Below are 16,304 nucleotides of genomic sequence, written 5' to 3'. Positions count from 1 at the left end.
TATAAAGTTAAACTATTAAATACACAAGACCTATGTAAATAATCTAAATCAATTGTTGTAGCACAAGTGTACCTCATGTGAATTGCATATAGGACGAGTGAATTTCATATGAATTGTCACTTAGGATGAGTGTATTTCATGTGGATTTTCATTTAAGATAAGTGCATCGCACGTGAATTGTCATGTCAGGACAATAGTATCTCCGATGAATTGCGTGTAGGATGGATCTATCTCACGTGAATTATCATGTTAGGACAAGAGTATCTCACATGAGTTGTCATGTACGAAGAGTGTATATCACATGAATTGTCATATTAGGACAAGACTATTTCATGTGAATTATCATGTTAAGACAAGACTATTTCACGTAAATTATCATACTAGGACAATAATATCTCACATGAATTGACATATTAGGACAAGAGTATCTTGCATGAATTGTCATGTTAGGACAAAAGTATCTCATGTGAATTTTCATATTAGGTCAAGAAAACCCACATAAATAAATTGTTATAAAGGACAAGCATATCACATGAATTTTAATGTAAGACAAGTGTAAGTCACATGAATATTTTTTAAAAAGTTATAAGATGCACATCGTGATACTTTCCAATATCATATCTCAGATATTACCTAAAAATGTTCTAAAATCCAAATAACATTTAAAGGATAAAACTGTCAATTCATCTTATCACTTCAACATTAAAGTTGAAAGTGGAAACTCCCCATTTGGAAATTTGCTCTGTTTGCACTTTTGCATAGGTACTAACATTCCCATTGCATACAGGTAAGCAACCTGCTACACTTCTAGTTATTTTGCTACTCCGCATTTCTTTGTTGAAGTGTATTTTTTCTAGAGTTCTTGTTTTTGAAACAGAGTTCTTCTGGCAATGGCTATTTCGGCTCCTCCTGTGCTCACTGGAAAAAGATGGAAAAAGAGTTCACAGCTTATGGGCTGAGCCTCATGAATCCTCCTTCCATTGATGAGCGCTTCAAAATTCTTTAGGTAAGAATCTTTTTTTTTATTTGAAAAAAAAATCACAAAAAAATGAGATGGAAGTGTGAATTTTTGTTCTACTATAACGATTGTGGACTGAAAAAATGAACCGATAATCCTTTATTGTGTTAAATTCATATAAGTTATGGCTTACAGTTTTCCCCTTTTCTTTTTGCCAGAAAGTTGAGTCTTTTTACTGAAAGCGGTTAGTCAGGACCCATTTGATTCGACCACAAGTGCAATACAACCTTTAATGAAAGTGTTGGTTAGGGACGAGTTTTTGGGGCATACCAACGAAGATATCAAAATTTCAATGATTTCTTGTATCACTGATATTTCTTGAATATATGGCCAAAAGTACTCTTACAATGATCATAGACAAATGGAGGTAGAACTATATCATTCTAACTTATATTTTTGTTATTACTTCAATATTTTTTCCTTTTTTCACCCTGGCCAATTTCTTGTCAGAAAATTCTCCTACAAACAGTATAAGTTTTCAAAAAGTTAGCTCATGTTATTAGCCGTTGTTACGTAAAGGTTGTTCGAGTTCTGAAAATAATTGCTAAAATAAGGTTAATTGCGGTGGTATTTGCCCTCGAGAAGAAATGCTAATAATCGAGATATTCAAAAAATTCTCAAGGACACCAGGTATTCGGTAAAAATTCACTTTTCCATGGATATTATCATTATTCTATGATTCTTCACACCTCTTTTGAGAAAAAATCTCAAATTAGCAGCTTCAGCCTCTGTCACCATCCAACTCGGGTCAGCAAGGATAACAAAACTATTGTTGACTACTTGCTTGAGATTTGATCTCTATTTGATTAACTCACTACAGCCGTTTCACCGGTCAATAAGGAAGAACTTGTGGTGAGAATATTTAGTAGTCTTGCCTGGAGTTCCTCAAAATTTCAGCGACAATACGAGCATTCGATTTTGCCATTAGCTACACTGAACTTTTTGATGAACTTCCTGATCATCAAGTTTTCCTCAAACAAGAGGACAAAAAAAAGACCACCACTCAGGTTATTGTTGATGTTGCTCAACACGAAAATATTCCCAATCAGCCTCACGCAATACTCGATGTCCACCGAACAACAACTGGCGTCCCCCTACTAGACAACCCACTCAAGACACCACTCCCCAAGATTTGGACAATAGTTCTCAATGGCGGAATTTCCCACAACAACCCTCACGAGTCCACTATCAGCTTTGTTACAAATTTGGACATACGACAAATGTTTGTAGGTCCTAATCCCATAACAACTTTGAAACAAAGGCTAATTCTGTTGCCCAATACAGCGGCGCATGACCCTGAATTGCCGAGTCGAGTGCATCTCACCACATCATCTCCGATGCCCAAACTTAGAATGGATGGAGAACGTGATGATGGGTAATAGTAATGTGATTCCAATTACTCAAAATGGTAACTCATATTTGCGCAAAAATGTCTTTAAACTCTCTACTGTATTATATGCTCCTGCTATCAAGCGTAAGCTTCTTTCAGTTTATGAATTTTGCCAAGACAACATAACCTCAACAGAGTTTTGTCCTTCGATTTTGTTGTGAAGGATCTCACTACAAGGACTCCCTACTTTCTTGTGAAGGATCTCACTACAAGGACTCCCTTTATCTGCGGCCCGAATAAATTGGACCCTATGAATGGCCGCCACTATCTCGCCCAACCATCAATATTGTTGTTACCAACCCTTCCTTAATCTTCCTTACAACTATGACATCAAAAGATTCGTCACCCCCATTCTCAAGTGTTATTTTGCATTTTAAATAATTTCAGTCTTTCTTATTCTTTGAAAGATAAATTCACTTACTGTAGTGTTGTTGTAATAAAGCCCACAAATTTCCATTTTCTTCAAACACATTGACCAGCAAATCACCATTAGAAATACTTACAGTAATCTGTTGGGACCCTTCCTAGTGCTTTCAATTGATAAAAAAATGTTATTATTGTATTTTTGTTAATTAGTATAGCAAGTACATCCGGTTATACACACTGAAAAAGAAAACTGAAGTTCAACAAAACTTTCACCACTTACATCCTGTTCTTGAAAAACATTTTGATACACAAACACTCGCCCTTTACGGTGATAGAGGAGGTGAATATCAAATACTTGACTCATATCTTAATTCTAAAGGCATACAACACCTTAAACTCCTCCATACATACCTCAACGGGTTGCCATGGCTGAAAGACGCAATCGTCACCTAGTTGAGACAGCTAAAACACTACTTCATCAAGTTGCTTTACCATCTGATATTTGGTAGTTTCCCTTTCATCATGCCACATATCTCATGAACTATATACCCACCAACACCCTTAATAAAAAGTCACCATTTGAAGTTATTTTTAATGACAAACTAGCTTACGCATATCTTCGTATTTTTTGTTATTTGTGCTACCCGTGGCTTCGACCATATGCCCAAAATAAATTAGAAGCGTGCTTCAAACCTTGTGTGTATCTAAGTTTCACCAGTACTCATCATTCCCATGTTCCAATTTTTTTTTCTCTCTGAGATGTAAAGTTGTGAAAATGTTTTTCTATTTGGAAATACGTTTTCTCACTTGAATCAAAAAACTTCTTCTTTAACAAGGGGAAAACATCTCTTCTCCAAATGAGTCTAACCTTGTCGCTCATCCAAACCCTACCCTTGATACTAATACCACCCAGTTGCCCCCTACTATTCCACTAGTGGACAATACACGCAAATAAGCATGCTCAATTCGTGCCGCACAGGAGAACTACCTAAAGGCAGATCACTCTAACACTACAAAAAAGTATTCAAATTGCAGGAGTTAAAATTATATATTGTGGCGGTCAGTAACCCCCCCCCCTTGTTTGTTGTTATGACAATTGCAAGAAACCCTGCTGTTAGGTCTGTCACAATTAAGTCACACGGGTTTTTCACCGACCCTTGTTACCCGTAGCAGGGGGTATTAGCGGGGGTTTTGAACCCCGAAAATTAATATCAATAAACCAACACTTCATATTCTGGGAATCAGAACCTCAACAATTGGTGAGTGTGGGAGTCCAAAACCCCTGCAATTTATGCATTTCACATTAAAATTAACATGAGTTTTCAACCCCTACAATTCATGAACATGTAAATTTTTCCAACATTCTACTAGTTATATTCAATTTTAAATATTAATGACTATGTAAGCTAAAAGGACATATTAGGATTAAGAAATAAAACATATTTCAAACAAAAATATATTAGTTTTACAAGCTATGATGAAATATGTGGTTCACCCCAACCATTACTATTAGAAGGAACTAGAAATCACTACGGAAACTGTTGGTTAATCTTGCTTTTATTGATGAAAAGTCTTCACTAGCATCCAAACTCAAGAAATGGACTACAACAGTTCACGATACATCACCTGACATCTCTTCACTAGCATCCAAACTCAAGAAATGACCTACAACAGTTCACAGAACATCACCTGGATTCAAAAGAAAATACACAATAAATGGGTATTGAATAAGATAACTTTAGCCTTAGAAAGAGGGTGTTGTCATTGTTGTGAGTCGCGGAGAAAGACATAAACCCCTGCGGGTTTCTGCTCAAAACCAAAAGCTTCAATTGGATTGAAGACGAAAGAATGGCCTCAGCCTATTTAAGCATGGGAGAAGCTCACAGATGTATTACTGACTTCCTAAATCACTTCTCCGATGTTGTTTCATCTCAAGACACCAAGTCTCTATGCCTTATTTTCTCTATCTCTTCAAATTCATCTTTTCATCTTTTCTCCTCTCTCTACTCGATGCGCTCATCACTTTCTAGAATGCTAGAAGAGTAATCAGAAAGCCTTATAGATACTCTCTGTATGCAGATATACTACTCTCTCTATTCCGTGCCTTACAAAGTTATCGACTCAAAAACTTGGTTGAATCTTACTAGGCTATTGAAAAAGCTGCAAATGCAATTACTCAAGAGTTCAACAACTGGGAATCAGCTTGGGCTTTTGAAGCCCTTTATGTCATTGCCTATGAAACCTAAGTTGCGCGGACTCTTTATTTTTGCAGGAGAACCCATCTCGACACGACTCTGGTGCGGGTGCGGGGTGCTGTCAGATTCGATCAATCTAATCCGGACGCTTTGACCGCAGTCGAGAAAAGATTGGGGAAGAAAAAAACAATTTCCGACGACGTAAAGAGTACAAAGCTTGAAAAAAGTACAGAGAAGAGAGAAGAGAAAATTATTTTTGTGGAGACAACGCCGGCAAGTCGCCGGCGAAAGAGAAGAAGAGTTGACATTTGAGAAGAGAGAAGAAGAAGAATTGAGAAGAGGAAGAAGAAGAGTTGAGAACAGAGATGTACTTTTATTGAAAGTTTCAAAAGCCTTTTTTCTAGGAACCAGTTTTTTTCTTAGAAATTGGAAAAAGTTTAAATATTAATTTTTTTTTTAATATTGACTTGTTATTTGGAGTGTGGAAGAGCCACATATAAAATCAATACAGCTTTTATTTTATTCACTCCATTTTAAAGTTAATAAAATCAATACAGCTTTTATTTTTATTTTAAGGAAAGTTGAGGATATAAATCATGTAACAAGAATATAATTCATTTAATTTATGAAAAAAATATCTATGAAATTATAGTTTTACTATGAAATTATAATGGGATGAAATACATCCTTTCACTGTTTTTAAAGAGATTTTACGTTTATGAATTTAAATTAATCAATTTTAGTTAAATTTTTTGAATAAACTTTATATAATTAATCAAAATTATCGAATTTCTATATTAATGATTAATATTAAGAGAGTATAGCTTTTAAAGAGAAGAAAAAACAAAGGGAATGCACAAAGACAAGATGAATTATGATAGAATATTTGAAATTTATCTTCGAAGATTCAAATTCAAATTTAATCATATTAATATCTATATAAATATCACATAAATCTAAATTTAATTACGGTCTCAAATACTATAAATCATTCAAATTAGCTACTCATTTGTGGTGCTTTTTAATTGGTTTGATTTTGAGTTAAAAAAATGTGAGGTACAATTCCTCTAATTTATTTGTTCACCTTATTATAAAATATATATATTTATAGAAAAAATAATACTATATTAATATTTTGGTGATGAATAATTTACATTTTGCCAATCAACATTAAAAATATTATTTCAATAGTTATAAGTGTTTTGTCAAACTTTTTAAAAATACTTTTAGAAAAAAAGTCAACTTTTTAGCTTTTCAAAAATAATTTATATTATTTTTCATAAATATTTATTTTCTTTCAAAAAAAAAAAACTTAATCAAATAGTTAAATAATTCAAAATACATAAACATTTTTTTATCTCTCATAAAGTTGGATTGACTAGAATTTATCAAGACATAATAAGTAATGGATTAGAAATATATATATATATATATATATATATATATATATATATATATATATATTTGCATCCTTTTTCCATTTACATAGTAAATCAAATTTAGCAAATCAGCTCAATTTTTAATATATTTTTTAAAAATTTAAAATTATTAATTAATATAATTTATAGTATTAAAAAATTAAATAAACTTTTTATAAAACTTGTTGTCATCTTGAAAAATGAACAAATATTACAATTTACGTGTATAAAGAAAATAGAAATATAAATATTAGAAAAGGAGAGAAAGGAACAATATTTCGAAAGGTAAATATTCTGTCCATATAAATAGGACAAATTGGATTGAAAAATGGGATCTAACAATATTATAGAGACTTTTATTTCAAAATTGCTTTATGCATAAAAAAATTACTTACATGAAATAATTAATGATTAATATTACTATTATTATGTAAATATTCCTAAATACATGCTAATAATTTATCGAGATCATGTCTCATTACTCACTAATCACTTAATTCCTCATATCAATACAAACGCTTTAAGGATCCTATCTTACTAGATCTTTTGATTCTTTCTATCATTATAAGTTTCGAACTATCGAAATATATATATATATATATATATATATATATATATATATATATATATAGATCAAGGATCATGTCTCGCTAGATCAGTTAATTCTTCCTATCAATTCAAGCACTTTAACAATCTCGTCTGATTAGATCTTTTGATTCTTTCTATCACTACAAGCTTCGAACTATCGAAATACTAAAAATATAAGTATAAGAAATATTAAAATTACTTAATTCTTAGATAAAGGATTATACCCAAACGTTCTCAACAAATAAAAATTAGATAACATAATTTTTTCTATTAGAACTATAAAAACAATTCAAATATTAATAGTAAAAATATGTGTATACAATATACATACACTCCTCTTAATGATGGAAAAAGAAACCTCAAAAGTCTTCCAAGTAAGTAGAGTAGGAGTAAAGAAAAATATCACATCAATCATCATCTAGTAAAAAAAAAATCATCCTCATCTACTTTTTCCTCCCAAAACCAAAAACACCATTGTTTCTTCTTTGTTTTTCATTCAAGTTTATTGTAAGCAAAAAAAAAAAAAAAAAAAACGCATCTTCCTTTCTTTAGCAAGATAACATCAAGTAGTAAAAAAAAGATTTTATGAGACCTACAAAAAGTGTAGGAATAGATTTTGATGATAAACCTCTATGGAATCATGTTAAAGTTATTTTGATGGCTCCAAATGGGGGTGGGAATAGGACATGGTCTTGTAACTATTGTAATAATATAGTTACGGGATCATATAATAGGGTGAAAGCACATTTTTTGAGATTATCGGGTCATTGTGTTCAAATATGTAAAGAAAATAGTGGTGATATATATGCGCTTTTGAAGATGGAGCATGAACAAGCGGAAAGAAAACGAACCAATGTTCAAGTTGATGCAAGAAAAAAAGATGATTATACATCACTTCCGGAGGGGACTGATCTAATTCAACAAAAAAAAACGAAAGAGTTCGAGTAGTGGAGCTATAGGAAAATCATTCGGCATTGATGAGAGGAATACGGCCGACAAATTAGTCGCTAGGATGTTCTACGCATCAGGTTTATCATTCAACTTTGTCAACTCTCCTTATTTTAAAAAGTATTCTAAGTTTCTAGCCGAAAATTCCATTCCCGTTTATATTCCCTCATCATATAATAGATTGAGGTCAACTCTTTTAGCTCAAGAAAAAACACATATTGATAGAAAGTTGCAACCAATAAAAGGTACATGGAAAAAGAAAGGATTGGCGATTTGTTCGGATGGATGGTCCGATACTAAAAAACGACCTTTGATCAATATAATGGCATCATCTAGTGGAGGCCCAATGTTTTTGAATTCAATCAATTCTAGTGGAATCGGAAAAGATGGTGAATATATTGCTAACTTATTTATTGAAGCAATAGAAAATGTAGGTTCAAACAATGTTGTTCAAGTTATTACGGATAATGCAAGTAATATGAAACTTGCAGGTACTATAGTGGAGCAAAAATATCCTCATATATTTTGGACTCCTTGCGTTGTTCATTGTTTGAATCTAGCTTTGAAAAGTATGTGCCAACCTTCGGAAAAATCACCTCACTTTACTAATTGTAATTGGATTTTAGAGTTACTTAGTGAAGTGAGCAATTTAAAGAATTTTGTTTTGAACCATGACATGGCACATGCACTTTCTAAAAAACATTCGGATTTGTATTTGTTGAAGGTTGGTGAAACAAGATTTGCCTCACACATCATTATGACCACCCGAATTCGCATAGTAAAATCTTCTTTGGAGAAAATGGTCATGGATGATGAATGGAAGAATTATAAGGGGGATAAGGAAATTGAAGCCAAGACACGTGAAATAAAATCGCTCATAATGAATGATGAAAAATGGGATAGTATTGACTATTTCTTGAAATTTACGGAACCAATTGTTGATATGCTAAGAAGAGCCGATATTGATGGTCCAAAATTACATCTCATTTATGATATGTGGGACTCAATGATTGAGAAAGTCAAGAAAGTCATCTTTGAGCATGAGGGAAAAGATCTCATTTCCGGTCAATCAATATTTTTTGATACTATTCATGATATTCTTGTGGCTAGGTGGAACAAAAGTAACACACCTCTACATTGTATGGCACATTCTTTGGTTCCCAAATATTATCATGAATCATGGCTTGAAGGAGAGAATGGAATTCGAAAGCTAGCTCCCAATGAAGATAGTGAAATTTCATTGAATAGAGTCAAGTGCTTTCAAAGGTAGTTTAAAAATTCTAATGAAATGAAACTAGCCTCATCGGAGTATGGAGCCTTTTGTAGCGGAAATGGCTATTTTAGTGAGCCTCATGTGATTGACGCTATGATGTATGAAGATTCTCTTTCTTGGTGGGCAAATCATGGGGTCTCGGCTCCACTTTTGCAACAATTAGCTTACAAGTTGCTTATTCAACCGGTTTCTTCCTCTTGTTGTGAAAGAAATTGGAATACATATTCTTTGATTCACAATATCAAGAGAAATAAGTTAGCAACTTCAAGAGCCGAAGATTTAGTGTTTGTACATTATAATCTCCGATTGTTGTCTCGCAAGAAAGAGAAATATATAAATGGGCCAAGCAAATATTGGGATGTTGGTATGTGTATATTTTCTTCAATTATTTAGTTTAAATGGTGTTCTTTTCTTTTTATACAAGATCTTCTAATATATTTATTCTTTTAAATTTATTTTAGGTGGAGATCGGTTTGATATTGATGAGACAACTAATGATCTAACCGAGCTTTCAATAGATGACCCTCAAATTGATGGTGTGATATTTGAGGAAGAGTTTGAAGATTTGGAAGAAGTTGAAGAAGATGTGGAAGAGATAGCTAACTTAATTAAATAACTTGATAATTGACAATATTTTGTTGTTATGTTAATTTTAAGTTATGAATTAAGTTGAGACAATCTCTTGTTTTTTGTTCAATAGTATGTTTTACACTTTTACTTGGTGTATTGAATATTGATTAGTAATTATGAATATCTAATTTATGGATAAAATATCGTTGTGTATCTTTTGAATTTTAATAATTGTAGTGTTTTCTTCACTTTTCACTTTGTTTCAACTTTCAAGAGTTATTACTATCCATGTTCTAAGGTTAGTTCTTCTTTCCAATTTTTATTGATTCTTTTAGTTATATTTATTCTATTGTCATTTGTAAATTCTTTTAATGTTTAGTTTCTATTTTGTTGTGTCTTTGTAGGAAGAGTAGAAGAGTAATCTCATCTTGAAGAACAAAAGATAGTATTCTACAAAATACATGTAAGTTTATCACAATATATCTCTCAAATTTAGAATATTTTCATAACTATATTTTTATAATATTGAATTTTTTAGCCGTATCCCCGCACCCGTATCCATACTCGGATTCGCATCCGTCTCGGATATCCGCACCCGAGTCCGAGCAACTTAGATGAGAACCAGACAAATTGCTCCTTCACGTGAATTGTAAAAATGGTTTATGTATATTTTTCACATCTTAGTTATTTTTCTTGCTCAATTTTGTGGTAGGTGTTTGTTAGAAGAGCAGCTTCCTATAATTGACTTGTGCATGACACATTGGACTCTTTAGATCAGTTGGAGTAATAGGTGTAATATAATAAAAATGCACAGATTCCTATTCAAGAAAAAGGGTACTATAAAATTCAATCTGGTTTCAAATTTGATCAAATTTAAAATTTATCAAGAATGGAGAACTTTAGAGAGCGAGGAATATTTCACAGCTAGGTTGATATATTAAAATGGTTCTCACTGTTTTAAATCGTCCGATGTCTGAATCCTACTATTAGGATGATTAATTCAAATTATATTAGTACCTATTTAGGATAAATGTTCCCTACTTCGAAATTCTTTATTTTTAGGACTTGAACACGAAATCTTGATCTCCTTTTATTTTCCACTTAGCTTCTTGTTTTATTTCTTTGACTAAACATGCAAGTTATGAACTTTCTACTTCTCTATAACGTAAATTGTTTATTGAACTGTGTAAAAGCTATTTTGGCTTAAGAACACCAAAAATCAACCGATCCGAACAAACTCTTTTTTTCTCTTTATGGTGATAAAAATATTTTAAATTGAGATTTGCAGCATGTTCTTAAGAAATGTTCTATTTTTTTGCTTCTTGTAGGAATACTACAACTTTCTTGTGAAGCAAAACTACGGCGAAAAAGTTCTTGTACAGGTTAGTAATTTGAAACTTGTTAAGGACCCAATCGCCTTTCATGTAACGTCTAAGTCTGATATAGGCAACTACATCTGCAGTACGAAGATTTTGCGAATCACAACACTTTTGAGCTGTTGGAAATATGGTACTACACATTTGGTATTCAATGATGATATACAAGTATGCATCTGAAATCATATAATCTTTTTGCCTCTACTCGTGTTCGATAGCAGATATGGATGGATTGTTTTCATTAAAACATATTGAAACAATCTTAAAGTCATTACATTGTGCTTCATGTTGATCTCTCCGTGATCACAGGCTGGAACTGGTATAGCAGAACTCATAGCACTTGCAATTTCAAAGAAGGTAAAAAATTTAGGTTGCCAATGGTTTGTCAAAGTCGTATTCTCATTTAGTATGTTTGATCACTTGATAAATTGTGTTTGTTATCTGGAGACAAACGCCCCTCTGGAGGAAGCGCGTAAATAACTACTGACCTTGCACTTGGCTTGAGCATATGATAGCTTATGACCCGCAGTGGAATTATGTTCAATGTACACTTTCAACCGTTCCAGTATATTACTTGTAAGTAACCTTATCCCTAAGAGGAAACTCTTCAAAATCGAAAATGCATGCAGTTTCAGTGCTTCTTGTAACACTTTTACACAAGTGTACTGTTCTGAGCTTAAACTAAATTTTGATCCATTCCAGCAAGGACAAACACTTTCATGAGAAATGAGCCAGTCCCTTTCAACTTTCAGGAGTTTTGCCATTAGAAGCCAACTCTCTATGTGCCCTTTCTGCCATAATTCTGGTTTCATACTTCTCATCTATAACACTAACTATCGTAGTACCATTTTACAGCAAATACAAGAAGTTGAAATCTTATTTCATTGAGAAGTTAGGTACCCCCATTAAATCTTGAACCAATGGATAACGGTAATAGAGATCCTCCTGCAACAACAAGATCATATGATTTAGATATTAACCTTCAACACCGAGGTTTTGTGTGGTCCGTACACGGTACACCCAAAATCCTCTGGTTGTGGGCAGGATGGGTAGTAATGGCATAGCAATGTTTGTCCCTGATCACATTGGGTAGCTTGCAAGTGGTTTGGCTTAAGCCCGAGAGTTTCTGATAGTAAACCAACAAGAGTGTCTTCTAGTTTTATCACATGATGTATGTACTCAAGGGATGTTTTCCTAGACATTGGAAAAAGATCAAAGATTACTAAATGCTACATGAGGACAAGGTTGATATGCGTTAATAATTGGACTGCAGTTATATATTTATAGATATTTAGTTGATTTTATACAAGGTTTGGGTAAAATGTACTAGGTTCCTGCGACACCTTAAGTTATACTCTAGATTCGCCATTAGCAACATGTATCCGAATATCAACTAGAGATGAAGATAGACCACTGTGTAGTGACCCCTACGCAATATTACTCGATATTACAAGTGAGAGTAGACTATCAGTATCCGTTTATCAACGAAACACAACAAAAGATAGGCTCATGTAGCCTGTCATGAAGTTTCGTTCGGGATGTCCATTCTCCAAAGACAAGCTTCCGAACAACTCTATAAATGAAAAAAATCAAAATATGTTACTATACACGAAATGTCACACAAAGTGATGAAACTGAAAGACTAAGTGTGAAGATTGAAGATTACAGGAGTTCATCCGGCTTACCCTTTAAGAACTTCCAGAATCGCTTCATGGGCATTTTGATCCTGGTCCAACAAAAAAAAAAGATAATTTTTGTAATACTCGCAGTGAAAAATTCATGCAAATACATCAAAATAAGAGTACCAACACTACTCACTCTTTAAATCAAAAGAACACGCCAAATGTTTGAGGCATCATAAAGATTGATGATGCTTTCTACCTGGAAATCAAGGCACACAGAAATTCAGCACCAGGTGAATAATAAATTATAGGTAGCCAGATATAAGATATAGGTGTATGTATATTTAGATTGTATAACACAAATAAAACAATATCAGAACCTGACAAAAATGGAAAAATTCTCTTTCACGTTATCATCGTCCTTGAATAGAAAACGAACTTCAAAAGTTGAACTTGACAAACCTAAACATGGATATAAAGCTAAAGAGACACACACAGACTATAGTACCTTCTCAAACCCTTCACACTTTGTTGAGTTTGCTTCTTTTTTTTCTGAATATCAACTAATTAGTTACACTTTCAGAAGTTAGCAGCTTGCCAACTACATTCAAGACGAGCACAAGGCTGACATGTATCAAACGGAAAATTTCGGCACCTAAGAAGCGAAAAATTGAAAAATGTTGATTGCATTAAAACACTTAAACTTAATATTTGCATTTTCTAGGGCACAAAATTCATTATATGTGATGTCATAGTTTAAACTTGACTTGCAACCTTACCTACACGATATGAGAATCATCCTAAAGCTTCTGTGACTGGCATAGACTCAATTATCTCAGATCTAAGGGGACTAATCGGAGCTCTACCATCTGAAAATTCAAGGTGACAAAAGTTAGCATGGCTGAGTTTTAAGCCCTAAACAGATAGTGTAACCTACGCAATGTCGCAGTATCCTGCAGGCTCTGTCAACCCTGTTTTAAATTGTATATATGTGGTGTTACGAATCAAGTTATACTAAAGCAACTCACAACTCCTTTATTTCTCTTTCCCCTTGAACTATTCTCCTTTTCTTATACCGTCTTTCTCTTCTCCCGAAGCAAGTAGCCCTAGCAGATACAATAAGCTAATGCAGTTCAAATTTGGCAATTTCAGATTTTCATCCGCAAAAAGTACCAGATTTGTCCATAAATCTATACAAACAAAAAAAAAATTGAACTTACCTGTAATTTCTCCAGAGCTTTTCATTCCGAGATTGAATCTGTGAAGACTGAGCTGAGGAAATTCAAAGACGCGAGAGGAGTGGAAAGTACCTCAAAATATGATCCATATTCAATCTGATGAGGTAGCTGAAGTTAACGAAGTGACAAATAAGCGGCGAAGAAGTTACGAAGAAGTGGAGGACAGTGGCGTTGCAGCAGTAACTAGTGAGAGAAAGTGAGAAGTGAGAGTAAGAAAAGTATAAGCTTTTGTATTTTGGAATTAAGAATACGGAATAAAGATATTCCATAAAAATATGTAGATGCATGTGTATTCAAATGAGAATGTTTTTACTTTTTTTATGAAGGCAGGTGTTCCCATTTACTTAAATTTTTCTCTTTCTATCTGAAGAGGTTTCAAACCCCTGCCATTTGCTTTTATTTTCTGACAACTATAAAACCCCAATTATTTAATATAATTTGGGAAGGTTGCAGCTAATTTATGCTATTAAACCTCCGTAATTAGAGGCGAATTTATGTTTAGAGATGGGTACCACGACACTTAGTCATCTCAAAAGATATATATATATATAATTATTATTATTATTCAATATTATTTTTGCCACCCAATAATTAGAAATCAGAATAACTCAAGTGCCAAAGGCAGGGATCTGCCATCTATGCAACTATAGTTCAAATCACACCAACAACATCTATTGTGTTTTGTTGTTCCTTTTTCGCTTTTCTTTTCTATTTCTCCAATTATTTTTATTTATTTACTATTCTTTATTAATTCAAATTGACCCTTTCCATAATTAATTTTTAATTTTTTTTTACTTTCTCTTGTACTAATTTTCTTTTTCACCAATTATTCTTATTTATTTACTTATCTTTATTAATTCAAATTGATCCCTTTTATGATTAATTTTTTTTTACTTGCTCTTGTACTAATTATAATGTTTTTGATATGTGTGCAACATGTTTATTTTTTAATTAATTAGCGAGTATTAAATTATGAGCGTCAAACAAATATTATTAAGAATATATATAAATGGTAGTTTTAAAAAAAACATAAGTTTTAAAAATGATGAATATTAGTTAGATTTTTTAAAATTGAAAGGTTCTTTCGATCTTCACCGACGTTCTACCTAAGTAAGATGACTACACTTAAAATACAATTTTTATTCTTTTCCTACTATGTATCTCCAACAATACATAAAGTCAATAAAAGATGAATATATTATGTTGATACTATTAGATGGTTTATACAAGCTCAAATTTTAATGTGAAAAATCTTTTTTTCCCTCAAAGTTTCAGCAAATAAGATATCTAATTTCGAAAAGGAAATAAAAATTGAATTTTTTAGTTATCTCTAATCACAAAATATCTAAAAATAAAATATTACTAACATGCATATTTGATCGATTTATTTATCAAAAAAATAAATCAAAAACTCGAATTGTAACTCAAAATTAAAGCAACCGATCTTCTGCCCACAATGTAAGCGTCTTTTTGTAGTGGAATACTCAGAACTAGGTAATACTCCCACCACTTCCTTACAGTATTCTTCGGGGTAACCCGTGCAGTTCGGCACTTTTCATTGAATTGACATTTTGTGTAGAATGCACTCATTTTTAGCGCGTCATCTAAATTTTATTGAAAAAAATTATTCTTTTTATTTAAATAAGAAAATACAAATACTTCAAAATATAATTCATCTTCTCCACCTTTTCAAACAAATATCAAGTTGGTCGATTAATTCTTCTCACCATTTTACCATAAAATTCGACAATCTCTTCATTATAAACCATCAAAATAAATGAAACAGACAAAATACCTTTAATCTTCACTTAGAAACATCAAATTTCACAACCAAACACAAAATTATAAATAAAAAAGGGATAATGCCCAAGTACCCCCTCAACCTATGCCCGAAATCTTAGAGACACACTTATACTATACTAAGGTCCTATTACCCCCCTGAACTTATTTTATTAATAATTTTTTACCCCTTTTCGGCCTACGTGGCACTATCTTGTGGGCCCAACGATGATTGACTTTTTTTTCCAAACCAGTGCCACGTAGGCTAAAAAGGGGTAGAAAATTACTTATAAAATAAGTTAAGGGGGGTAATAGGACCTACGTATAGTATAAGTGTGCCTCTGGGATTTCGGGCATAGGTTGAGGGGGCACTTGTGCACTATCCCAATAAAAAAATTAAAGTTTTCATATAAAAAAAATGAGTGATGTCATGAAAATGGAGTCTTTGTCATTATTAAAGAATGAATTCACCGCTTTTCTTCTCATTTTTGTGTATTCTTTTTCTTTCCGATCTATTTTCTTA

The 16,304-nt window shown here is 32.6% G+C and overlaps 1 protein-coding gene and 2 long non-coding RNA genes across 3 annotated transcripts; 2 read left to right on the top strand and 1 right to left on the bottom strand.

The window, feature by feature from the left end:
• Positions 1-576: 576 nt before the first annotated feature.
• Positions 577-1,457, top strand: LOC104645178 (uncharacterized). The gene is made up of 3 exons (XR_002026338.3): positions 577-787; positions 878-1,006; positions 1,177-1,457. It is a non-coding gene; the product is annotated as an uncharacterized lncRNA (long non-coding RNA).
• A 5,756-nt stretch (positions 1,458-7,213) lies between these two features.
• Positions 7,214-9,893, top strand: LOC112940433 (uncharacterized). The gene is made up of 2 exons (XM_026028620.2): positions 7,214-9,560; positions 9,658-9,893. The coding sequence occupies exon 1, from the start codon at positions 7,988-7,990 to the stop codon at positions 9,191-9,193; it is 1,206 nt and encodes a 401-aa protein (XP_025884405.2). The 5' UTR covers positions 7,214-7,987; the 3' UTR covers positions 9,194-9,560; positions 9,658-9,893.
• A 2,500-nt stretch (positions 9,894-12,393) lies between these two features.
• On the bottom strand, positions 12,394-14,515 carry LOC101259224 (uncharacterized). The gene is made up of 4 exons (XR_183373.5): positions 13,985-14,515; positions 12,961-13,023; positions 12,828-12,868; positions 12,394-12,715 (listed from the first exon to the last, which is right to left on the bottom strand). It is a non-coding gene; the product is annotated as an uncharacterized lncRNA (long non-coding RNA).
• Between the last annotated feature and the right edge of the window lie 1,789 nt (positions 14,516-16,304).

This window comes from Solanum lycopersicum, chromosome 12, assembly GCF_036512215.1.
Source record: "Solanum lycopersicum chromosome 12, SLM_r2.1".
Lineage (NCBI taxonomy): Eukaryota > Viridiplantae > Streptophyta > Magnoliopsida > Solanales > Solanaceae > Solanum > Solanum lycopersicum.
The sequence above is the reverse complement of the archived record's forward strand: the minus strand, read 5'-3'. Positions and strand labels throughout refer to the sequence as shown.

Coding starts and splice junctions, on each gene's coding strand:
- LOC112940433 (XM_026028620.2), top strand. CDS start 7,988: ATGTTCTACGCATCAGGTTTATCATTCAACTTTGTCAACTCTCCTTAT.